Here is a 12,836-nt window from a genome sequence, read left to right on the forward strand (position 1 = left end):
GGCTGAGGTGTAGAGCTTAGGGAATGATTTGTGCCAAATACAATGGTCTTTGTTTTAGATGTTCAGGGCCAGTTTATGACTGGCCACCCATTCCAAAACTGACTGCAACTCCTTGTTAAGGGTTTCATAGCAGCCGTTTGATGGTCCTCCGGGTCCTCTCTTGAACTAGTGTTGATTCATAACACCATCAACAGGAACAAACCTACCTTGAAGACAGTTGAAGAACGATGTACACTTGTTTGGGGTATCGTGCTGTTCAGTACAAACGATCACACAACATTGCAAAGCGTTTAATGAACTGAACACGCCCTTGCCCTTAGAACAAGAAAGTTCAACTGAGCAACAATGACATTGTAAGTTCTCTTGAAGACTGTTGTACTAGTCTCAGGAAGATATTCTAAAATCAAGCAATTTCATTTTTAGAAATTCCAGAATTCCTGGTTATTGCAAAAAGGTCACACAAAAGGGGCTCTTTGCAAACTTTATTTTCCTTTCCAGACAGAGAATGCACAGACAATCAGCGAGGATGATAAATGCAATGCCTACATTTAGATATCCAGGTTTGTAAACAATGTATCAAATTAAAAACCAAACAACCATGGACCTTCATATTATTTTGTATTTGCTGCTCCTAGTCCAGTAAAGAGATTCTGATATTCCTTGGGGCATGGTAATCTAAATTGTGGCTAGACACTTGTAACCATCTCCATTGCATGAAAAATGTATTGTTAAAAGAATATAGCGACATTGCAGGCTCCTATTCAGCCCATATTTCTATTTGTTTTTTCATGTTGAAAAACTATGAAAAACAAATTAACATTAATGTTCTAAAACACGAAAGCTCTACCAATAGGCTCAGCAGGCCCCAAAGAATTCCTCATCGCTACAGTTGATCGGTTAAAAAAAACAACAACATTTGACTAGTCTTTTTAATTTACATTTTTCTATACAAAAGCAGAGAAACAATTACATCCAAAACATTTTCCTGTTCCATTTCACTCATGCCTCATGCATGATTCGATCCAATCAAGTACATTAGTTTAATGTGATTGACGATGATTCACAGCCAATAAGACAAGACGATGGATGTCACACAGTGACAGGATAAATGGAGGTTGCACATTTCAATGTGATCCAGCAGGTGAAGCTGCCAGGCTGGCTAGCTTAGCACTCGAGCAGCAGACAGCCAATGGAATGTCAGGAGGCGACGGCAAGCACAGAATTATGGTAAAGAAAACCCAAATGGGCCACTTTTGGCACAGTCGGCGTGGTGTCTCTCATACACCCATTTAACCAAAAATATACAACTAATGATTGATAAAAAAAACTAAAAGGAACATCTGATAACCTTATAGTTATACGGTTTGATTACAAGTCGAATATCAATTACACAAGTGCAAAGTGTGCTAATTTGAACATATTCAAATATATAGACAAAGCATATTTTTAGCAGTGATAAAGGCCATTGACATGCTTGTTCTTTTCCAGATTGTCAGAGAACAATTTCAAAATGACACAGGAAAATGTATTATTTGATACAAGTACTTTCTTAAACTGGTTTGGGAGGAATGATACGCAACACAGTATCAAACATCTCAGGGTTTAACAATACAAGTGACACTCTTTAGATTTACACTGTTCCTGTGCTTATATGATGCTGAAAACGGTCTTAACGTGGGTAAGGTAACTAGTGTAACCCCCATGTAATAAGCACAAAGTTAATATACTATACGCTCTCAATCTAATTGACTTCTGACTTTGCCCGATTGCGATGGGGTAATCAAGACTTACAGTAACCCATTTAAAAATAAGAAAATACCACAACACAATGCATGGGTCATGTATTTGGCTACAAAAACAAGCTAGTGCCCTCAATAATGGAGTAAACGCAAAGGAACACTGTTTCTTCGACACAGAAGAAAATACTAACTTCAATTCACATAGGATTTAGGGCATGCAAGTTTCATTTTGTAAAATGTCAAATGTTTGTTTACAGACTATCATCAGTCCTCAATGCAGTTGGGCAATATTTCTTGGTTCTTAATATATATGTATCTAGGTAATCCAACTTTTTTTCTCCCATATCATTTTAGAGATCGACTCAGCGCTATCAATCAGTACCGCAGATATATAAAGACGAGCGCGATGCAAGACTGCTCTCCAATAGTCACACAGAGTATCTGATCATGTGCTCGGGTAGCTACAGGACCAAAACAGTGGAGAACTTAAGGCCCGTGCTTTAACACTCTTAGTTGTTGTGGAAATTGAGTTAATATTCTGTTTACTTTGTGCGTCACCGAGTCTACATTTAACATGAAATGAAACTGACTGGAGCCTACATCCGAGTGAGTACCTAAAGTCGTTTTTCTTTTGTAGCTCTATGTAGCATTATGGGTACCTTCAATACCCACAATGCTTCTCAAATTAGCCATAAAAACAAGACCAAAAAATATATAAATATGGAGACTGCTGCAAATGAACACGAGACATTATAATTAGACACTCAATCGCTCTTTTAAGGTTGGGGTAGTGGCTTTCACATTTTTTGGCAAAATGCATAGCTAAGCTGTGGTTCAATTGTTTTGCAGAGCAACAGGGCGAAGACCTTCAATACAGACCTGTTGACTCATGCAATGCCTGGGGACAAATTTGGGCTTTAGCACCACTTTCCTTTAACACTTCCGAGTCTACGGACGAGCTAGCTCCTAGCTACTCTATTACAGTGTGTTCATTGGCAAAGCCACCACAATGGACTTGGCACAGCCACGGCTTTAGACAATAAATGTTGATACACAGCGGGACAGATTTCACAAGTTTACGATGGATGGGGGGGGGGGGCAAAGGGGAAGGCACCACAGGTGCACTAGGCATGGATAATGGGACAAGCCACAGGGTTGATAACAGATAAAGGGAGTGGGAACGACATAAGACGACACACTGCACAGGGTTATGATGGATGAGCAGAGGGCTGCTGGGCCATGACAGCTTCCTCTCTGTAGGGGAGGGCCCTGCACCGATGGGAAGCAGTCTGGAGAAATCTCCAGGTTAGGAGGTTATCCATCTTACACAGTCGGGTGAGGAACTCTGTCCACTATCTGAGAGAGAAGCTCAAAGGTAGTGGAGCACACCTGCTGATACTGAGGCGAGCCGCCGATATGTGAACTTATCTTGTCGACAAATGTATTTAGACCAATTGGAATGTGACATTCCTTTTGATCAAAGTGTTACTTGCATAAGCTAGTCTCCGAAAGGAATGTGGCCTTATCAATATCAACTAAAGAGGTGTTTGTTGGTGAGAGTGTAACCTTGAGGTGTACCTTCAATACAGCATCTAAGCTACATGGGAAGGAGCATAGGATAGAACCTAGGAGCTGAAAGGAATAACTCAATGGAACATAGAAAGGCAACAGAATGGGGGGATATGTATAAGCCACTGCTTTGAGCTACAGAATGGAGAGGCACAGGGAGCATGAATGAGAGCTCGATCACTATGCATGCAGGACAATGGACCACCACAGAACAAACAAAGCACTTTTTAAAGGCGAAACAGCACAAGTACCGACACAACCTCACATTTGCCTTCCCTAGTACCAACCGGCCCCACCCTCCACCGCTAGAAGCCAAAGTCAAAAACTATCTGGTCTTCGAAGATGGCAATGAGCAGCATGATGGAGAAACCGGTGAGCAGGCCAAGGTTCTGCAGGACAAAGTGGCCCAGCTGACAGCGCTTGTGTTCCTCGCTGTCGCCATGGAGCATCTCTGGTAACTAGAGAGGGAGCAAGAGGTCACAATGTAGTCAGACACAATACAGGAAAATTAAGAGGGGACTACACTGTATTAACGTTAGACACTAGAGGCGATAGAGGCCATTCAACTGTACTGGACTTCGACATTAGGTGAGGTGTTACCAAACCTTATGCCCGTGATGCCATTTTGATTTTAGACAATTGTGACCACACCATGACAAAATAGTTACGTAATCAACAGCTAGCGTTTACTTTTCCATTTGGGGCTATGGCAGTCAATTACAATTTCAGTCAGACAGAACTTCAATCTGAAGGAAGTATGGTTTGAAGTGACAAATGCACCAGAGAGGTATTGAGAAGTTAAGGAAAACATCAGGGAATAATTCTGTATGTGGAAAATCCCACCCGAAGTAATTTTGTTCTGATTTGATGCCTAGTCTTGTTCACTGTTCTAATAAGTCCTGCGCTTGTGAGCATAGTCGAGGTACGTGTTGTTAAGTCTTAACTTTCAGGAACCAGGTCATAATAGGTTAAAGCTCCAACAAATGAAAAGCCACATTTGTAGAAAAAACTGTAACCGCTCCGTTTATCCCAACCGCTAACAGCTTTCACGTAACTGCGGTTCTATGGATTAAGCAGCAAATTCATTTGACCACAGATTGTATATATTTTTTCTTGCAACCCCATTTTCAAATCAGAACCCCCAGTTAGGTAATCTCTGCATTCGGGGGTGGAAAGAGCCCACCCGAGTTTTGCTTCTGTGACTGAGTGGGAAGCACCATCAAGGGCCGTCACTATTTTACAGTAGTTGTCAATTTCTTCCTCTACAAGTTTATTGGTGGTTCGTAAAACAAACTGAAAAGGTGCTTACCACCATCTACTGTGCTGGGATGTGTTTAGTCTGAAAAGGCATAAAGCCAAGGTTTGGCCATTTCATGCCATCTGGAGTGCTGCAATTTGCTCAGGACATAAATAATGAATTGGCTGATCCTTCCTGCTAACCAGTATGGAATTTTGTAATTAAACCATGAGGTCCCACCCTGTCGACTACTTTAGAATGGCGAAAGCCTTCTATGGCACTGCCCATGTTAAAACAGGTTTTGTGAAATGGTTGAGATTGTTTCACTGTACAACTAACAACTAACTCACCATGTCCACCAGAGCCACATAGAGGAACATGCCAGCGGTGACGGCGAAGATCCAGCTGGTGACGTTGTGTGTGTACTGGCCCACGGCTGTGCCGATCATCATGCCCACGTAGGCCATGAGGGCAGAGAGTAGGTTATACACAATGGCCTGTTTCACCGACATGCCAGCCTTCAGAAGCACCGCAAAGTCACCTGGAGCCAGAAAAGCACAAGGATGACCAGGTAAGAATTACATGGGCTGGCCAACACACAGTGACAGTATTCACTCAGTCACTCACCTCACACTAACTGTATGCAACCATTTGATACTCATCGATACCCACAAAATGGTGTTACTTACTGATCATCAAGTTTGCTGACGACAAGACGATGGTGGGTCTGATCACTGACGACAATGAGACAGCTTACAGAGGAGGTCAGAGACCTAGCAGAGTGGTGCCAGGACAAGAACCACTCCCTCAACGTCTGCAAGACAACAGGAGCTGATCGTGGCCTACAGGAAACGGAAGGGCGAGCACGCCCACATCCACATTGTAGTGGAGCAGGTCGAGAGCTTCAAGTTCCTGTGTCCACCACTAAGGACTTAATATGGTCCTCTCACACCAACAGTCTTGAAGGCGCAATAGCGCCTCATCCCAATCAGGAGGTTGAAAAGATTTGGCCTGGCACCTCAGATCCTCAACTTTATACAGCTGCAGCATTGAGAGCATCTGGCTGCTTCACCACTATTTATACACATGTATGTGGACACCCCTTCAAATGAGTGGATTCAGCTATTTCTGATGGGTGTATAAAATATAGCAGACAGCAATGCAATCTCCATAGACAAACATTGGCAAAAGAATAACCTTACTGAAGAGCTGTGACTTTCAATGTGTAATAACTACGTAAAAAATGTATGAACGTGTTAAATTATGTGACGTGCAGTCATATTCAGGTCAACAAGCATATTTGACACGTAAAATAGTGTTATATGACACGTCAAAGTGTTATATACTATATTTTTTGATACGCAAAGACCCAAATGACGTTACATAGCAAAGACAAACGGAGTTCCATAGAAATCCTGGTTGAGAAGGAAACGACTGAACAACGAAACAGCACAGCAAGTAAGTGAAAAAAATAGATTTTGATTATGTTTTACTGGTAATGGGGACATAAATAAATGCCAACAAAATAATAATGTTTTGGTCAGTGTGGGGTGTGTAACCTTAATTTAACTAGGCAAATCAGTTTAGAATAAATTCTTATTTACAATGAAGGCCTACCCCGGCCAAACCCGGACGACACTGGGCCAATTGTGCTCCACCCTATGGGACTCCCAATCACGGCCGGATGTGATACAGCATGGATTCGAACCAGGGACTGTAGTGACACCTCTTGCACTGAAATGTAGTGCCATAGACCGCAGCGTCCGTGGGTGTGCTAACTATTTAGCTGTACTAGAATGCTTATAAGGCCACACACAGTGCCTTCCGAACGTATTATAAAGATAGTCACTATAAAGATACAGGCGTCCTTCTTAACGCAGTTGCCGGCTGGGAAGGAAACCACTCAGGGATTTCACCATGAGGCCAAGTGTGACTTTAAAACAGTTACTGCGTTTAATGGCTGTGAAGGAATCCGGCACAGATGAAAACATGCATCCTGCTTGCAATAAGGCACTAAAGTAAAACTGTAAAAAATTAACTTATAATGCCCTCAATAGAAAGCGTTATGTTCGGAGCAAATCCAACACATCACTGAGTACTACTTTCATATTTTCAAGCATAGTGGTGGCTGCATCATGTTATGGGTATGCTTGTCACTGGCAAGGACTATAGTTTTTTTCCCCCCGGATAAAAATAAACAGAATAGAGCTTTTTCACCTTTCAGACAGACAACCTAAAAACGCAAGGCCAAATATACACTGGAGTTGCTTGCTAAGATGACATTGAATGTTCCTGAGTGGCCTAGTTACAATTTTGACTTACAGTGGGGCAAAAAAGTATTGTCAGCCACCAGTTGTGCAAGTTATCCCACTTAAAAAGACGAGGCCTGTAATTTTCATCATAGGTACACTTCAAATATGACAGACAGAATGAGAAGAAAAAAAATCCAGAAAAACCTAAATATAACTTTTGGGTAAAAACTCAACTCGTCGTGTTTGGAGCACAAAGAATGCTGAGTGGCATCCAAAGAAGGGACCAGCCCCCCCCCCAAGTACTGCGTTTTCTTAATCTATTTTGGAGAACATAAATGCATGGATTCGATTTTCTGCATCAATATTTGAAAACAAAAAATGAAGTTTTACAGACGTAACTAATGTGGGCATTGAAAGAGGGCAGGGTCGAATTTCACACCCAAATTAGTGATGACTGAGGAGCGGGGGATGATGTAGCCATCTATAACAGGGTGGACGTTGCAGGAGTTGGTGATCTTGTGGGGGGTGCCTATGTGCATTGCCTCGGTCTTGCCACTTGAGTTATTCTGCATCCAGTTGGACAATGTTGACAAAGCAACTGTGTGTCGTCTGCATAGCAGTGGAATTGCTGTCTGAAGATCTGGCCAAGTGAGAGTATGTAAAGCGGGAAGAGGAGAGGTACTAACACAGACCCTTGTGGGAGAGAACAGTTTATGGTGGATTAAAATTGCTTGCGGTTGGAGGTCGGATGAGAACCAGTTAAGGGCAGTCCCACAGATGGCAGTGTGCTCTCGGAGGCACTGCAGTAGAATGGTGTGATTTACTGTGTCAAAAGCAGCAGAGGTCCAGAAGAATCAAGATGGTGGGGAATCCTGTATCTGCAGCCATGAACATGTCATTTACAAACTTCACCAGGGCTGTCTCAGTACTGTGCATGGTCCTAAAGCCAGACTGGAGAGCCTCAAAGTTAGTTAGCACGGAAGTGTGAGTGAAACGGAGTTGCACTACTTTCTCCAGGACATCAAGTAAAAATGGGGAGTTGGAAATAGGCTTGTAGTTTGAGATTAGGATTTGGTCAAGGGATGTTTTGAGCAAAGGGGTGACTAGCAATTTTGAACAGTGATGGCACCTGCCCAATGTGGAGGGACTTGAACAGGTTGGCTACAAATTGGATGAGACCAACCGAGTTGGAATAGGGTTTAGGGGTCACTAGTAGTATACATTATTTGAGGATTTCTAAAGCAGCAGCAGGTGAAACCAGAGCAAAGTCACTTAAAGGGGGGTGGGGTGGATACAATATCATTTTGGATGGTGTTGATTTTAGCCTTGAAGAACTCAGATAATCGGTTGCATTGTTCGAGAGTTGCTGTGGGAGTGCAAAAGTCTAGGTGGAGGAGGCGACTGATGGTGGAAAACAAGATCCTGGGATTTCCTCTGTCGTTGTCCATCATGGCAGAGAAGAAGGTGGATCGGGCTGCTTTTAGTGCTTTGAAATAGCAAGCCTGGTTGTCTTTATAGGCCAGTAGGTGGACAGTACTTCTCCACAGACACTCTAAACTGCTAACATGGGTCTTTATGTTTTCTGTGAACCATGGGGAGGACGCCGGAGGAGATGGCTGCCGTTTTACGATCTCCTAACCAATTGTGCTCGTGTGTGTTCTCTCGTCATTTGTAACTTATTTTGTACATAATGTTTCTGCCACCGTGTCTTGTGACCAAAAGGAGCTTCACATCTGACCAATACTCTATCCTCCTGATTCCGGCTAACAAGCAAAAACTAAAGCAGGAAGCACACGTGACTGATCAATAAGAAAGTGGTCAGGTGAAGCAGATGCTAAGCTACAGGACTGTTTTGCTAGCGCACACTGGAATATGTTCTGGGATTCTTCCGATGGCATTGAGGAGTACACCACATCAGTCATTGGCTTCATCAATAAGCGCTGATGTCGTCCCTACAGCATTACAGGCAACATCCGCATTTAGCTAAAGCTGGCGCTTTCAAGGAGCGGGAATCTAACCCGGAAGCTAATAAGAAATCCCGCTATGCCCTCCGACGAACCATCAAACAGGCAAAAAAAAAAATCAATGCAGGATTAAGTTTGAATTGTACTACACCGGCTCTGACGCTTGTCGGATGTGGCAGGACTTGCAAACTATTAGAGACTACAAAGCGAAGCCGAGAGCTGCCCAGTGACACGAGCCTACCAGACGTGTTAAATTACTTCGGTGCTCGCTTCGAGGCAAGTAACACTGAAACATGCATATGAGCATCAGGTGTTTGGATGACTGAGATCACGCTCTCCGTAGCCGATGTGAGTAAGACCTTTAGACAGGTCAACATTCACAAGGCGGCAGAGCCAAATGGATTACAAGGACGTGTACTCTGAGCATGCGCTGACCAACTGGCAAGTGTCTTCACTGACATTTTCAACATGTCCCTGACAGAGTCTGTAATACCAACATGTTTCAAGCAGAGTACCATAGTCCCTGTGCCCACTTCAGTTTGCATTTCACCGCAACAGATCCACAGATGATAATCTTTATTGCACTAAGTACATCACTGGGGCCAAGCTTCCTGCCATCTAGGACCTCTACACAAGGCAGTGTCAGAGGATGGCCCTAAAAAAAAAAAAAAATTTGTCAAAGACTCCAGCCACCCTAGTTATTAGACTTCTCTCTGCTACCACACGGCAAGCAGTTCCGGAGTGCCAAGTCAAGTTCCAATAGGCATCTTAACAGCTTCTACCCCCAAGCCATAAGACTCCTGAACAGCTAATCAAAGGGCAACTCAGACCCCTCTTTTATGCTGCTACTCTGTTTATCATCTATGCATAGTCACTTTAATAACTCTACCTACATGTACATATTACCTCAATTACTTCAACTAACAGGTGCCCCCACACATTGTCGCTGTACCGGTACCCCCTGTATAAAGCCTCACTATTGTTATTTTACTGCTGCTGTTAAATTATGACTTTTTTTAACTTACCACTCATTTTTTCTTAACTTCTTAAAGTATTGTTGGTTAACTTCTTCGATATAGGGGGCGCTCTTAATTTTTGGATAAAAAAACATTCCCGTTTTAAACAAGATATTTTGTCACGAAAAGATGCTCGACTATGCATATAATTGACAGCTTTGGAAAGAAAACACTGACGTTTCCAAAACTGCAAAGATATTATCTGTGAGTGCCACAGAACTGATGCTACAGGCGAAACCAAGATTAAAATTTCAAACAGGAAATGGCCCAGATTTTGAAGGCGCTTGTGTTCCAATGTCTCCTTATATGGCTGTGAATGCGCCAGGAATGAGCCTACACTTTGTCGTTTCCCCAAGGAGTCTGCAGCATTGTGGCGTATTTGTAGGCATATCATTGGAAGATTGACCATAAGAGACTACATTTACCAGGTGCCCGCTTGGTGTCCTCCGCCGAAATTATTGCGTAATCTCCAGCTGCGTGCATTTTTCCATTTGCTTCAGAGGAGAAACCAACTGCCACGAATGATTTATCATCGAATAGATGTGAAAAACACCTTGAGGATTGATTCTAAACAACGTTTGCCATGTTTTTGTCGATATTATGGAGTGAATTTGGAAAAAAGTTTGGCGTTGTAATGACTGAATTCTGTTTTTTTTCTTAGCCAAACGTGAACAAAACGGAGCGATTTCTCCTACACAAATAATATTTTTGGAAAAACTGAACATTTGCTATCTAACTGAGAGTCTCCTCATTGAAAACATCCGAAGTTCTTCAAAGGTAAGTGATTTTATTTGAATGCTTTTCTTGTTTTTGTGAAAATGTTGCCTGCTGAATGCTAGGCTTAATGCTATGCCAGCTATCAATACGCTTACACAAATGCTTGTGTAGCTATGGTTGAAAAGCATATTTTGAAAATCTGAGATGAGTGTTGTTAAGGCTAAGCTTGTGAGCCAATATTTATTTCATTTAATTTGCGATTTTCATGAATAGTTAACGTTGCGTTATGGTAATGAGCTTGAGGCTATGATTACGCTCGCGGATACGGGATTGCTCGACGCAAGAAATTAAGGGCTTGTAAGTAAGCATTTCACTAAGGTCTACGCCGGTTGTATTTTGCGCACGTGACAAATAAAATGTGATTTGATAGTTGGAAGGATACTTGTTTTTCAGGGGCAAGGCTGTTTAAGATGTTGCTTAGGGTGATATTATACGGGTCGACCCTTTCGTCAGCTTGTAGGGTAGGATGAACAGATTCCTGGAAGAGGGATGTGTGAAGTGACTTTTCTGAATTTAATAGTGCACTTCAGGTGAAGCTGCAGGAGTAGTCACAGACATTGTCATGGCCCTATGGTCAGATACACCTAGCTCATGTTCATCCAGGTCTGAGGCAGGGACTTCTTCAATGATGAGGACTAGTGTATGCCCACGATTGTGTGGAGACATTGACATGCTGTACCAGGTTGAGACAGTCAAGCATGTTCAGGAATCCGTAACAGAGTAACATTTTGTTGAATCAATGTGAATGTTGAAATCACCTAGGATCCTCCTCACTCACTGCCAGCGCAGCTGTGGGAAGAAAGCCCAACTCTCACCGGAAAAGCCCTCGATTCAGTGAGAAATGAATAGACGCTGACCTACATTTACTCCACGCCATACAGAGTGTTCCCTTTTCCCGGCTAATTACCACAATGAATATATTATCACGCCGGTCTCCTCGTATCCATCAATCAAATAAAAAGAGAGAGCGCCGAGCCGTGGTCTCCCACCATTACCACTATCCAGTCTCCACTTTGCTTCCTCTGGTGTTTACTGAGGACCATGTTTCGGTCGGTTCTGATCTGTCGTCACGCACTCAAAGCTGCCCTTCTTCAGTGTTGCTGCGTGCAATTAACACACCCATCACTGCCAATGAACTTCTCGGTGGGGTGTTAAAGAGCCTGGAGGAGGCATTTGTCTTTGGAGCGACGGGAGAGGAGAGGCTCACTTTGAAAATGCGCTGGCGTAATATTTTAGGAGGAGATGACTGGTCCAAGTGTTGATAGCGTGGGGTGGAGTGAGGGGATGGCAAGCAGATGCTCCCTTAGGGTTGGAGCCAGTCAATGAAGAATGGAAATACATTGAACACAATGCATCTTAGGCCTATTCATGTTATAGTAGAACCTATAAAAATCTGCTGCAATACACCTTAAAAAAGGAGCATACAATGCTAAACTATTTTACCCATAGATGCCCCAGACCAGGGGTTTCTAAGCTTTCCAGCATGAGAGCTACTTTTACACTTTTTTCATAGCTTTCAAATAGGTACATTCTTCTCTCCTACAACTCTAGATGCTTCTTCTCTTAAATCATCAACAGTTATGATAGTTTCTACAGTATACTACAAAATTCGTGACTTTAACAATTGTTAACCATTGAGTGGAGTTGCATTGCTAACAGAATGGCAACATTATCCATTCATTTATTATATTCTCCTTAAACGCATTGTGGTTCATCAAGTAATATTTGAAACAGTCAGCCAACCGAAACAGCAAGACACTTAGTTAACAACAACATGAGGGGGAGCATGTAGACAAATGAATAGTGTTCATTTCTGCTTTAGTCTGGTCTATACATCACTCAGACTAGAGACCCACACTCAGACGTCATTATCTACGGCAGCAGCCATCATTAGTGTGCAGAGACACTGTCGATCAGCCTATTCACTCTGCTTGCTACTAACAGACACACAAATAAACCAAAAATGCCCTGCTGCATGGGCACAGCACAAGCCATGGCACAGAGGCCAAAGTACTTTTAGAGGTTGAATCAATGTTTTATTGTCAGTGGGGGTTCCTCATTCATCACACCTTTGTGCCACAAAGAATCTCGATGACTAGTGGATCGACAGTGAATCTGTCGGTCATCTCTACCTCAATGAATAGCAGAGTTTCTGTGAATGGTGTGGAGTGTTATGAATGTCAATGAGCAGCCGTGAGGCATGCGTGTGGCTGCAATTCAATAAATTGCATAAAAAGTTCAATCACAAGGTCTACACTGTAACAGAGGTGTTAACCGTGTAA

The 12,836-nt window shown here is 42.7% G+C and overlaps 1 protein-coding gene across 4 annotated transcripts in view; it reads right to left on the reverse strand.

Annotated features, from left to right (window-relative positions):
* Positions 1 to 467: 467 nt before the first annotated feature.
* The window catches only part of slc39a10 (solute carrier family 39 member 10), a 64,094-nt gene continuing 51,725 nt past the window's right edge, over positions 468 to 12,836 (reverse strand). For all 4 annotated transcript variants that reach the window (XM_035773014.2, XM_035773012.2, XM_052521835.1 and 1 more), the window contains 2 exons: positions 4,896 to 5,086; positions 468 to 3,766 (listed from right to left, as the gene is read on the reverse strand). In XM_035773014.2, the coding sequence (XP_035628907.1) occupies positions 3,614 to 3,766; positions 4,896 to 5,086 (344 nt within the window). In that variant the 3' untranslated portion in view covers positions 468 to 3,613. The remainder of the gene's footprint in view (positions 3,767 to 4,895; positions 5,087 to 12,836) is intronic.

The sequence above is a fragment of the Oncorhynchus keta genome, chromosome 7 (assembly GCF_023373465.1).
Source record: "Oncorhynchus keta strain PuntledgeMale-10-30-2019 chromosome 7, Oket_V2, whole genome shotgun sequence".
Classification (NCBI taxonomy): Eukaryota; Metazoa; Chordata; class Actinopteri; order Salmoniformes; family Salmonidae; genus Oncorhynchus; species Oncorhynchus keta.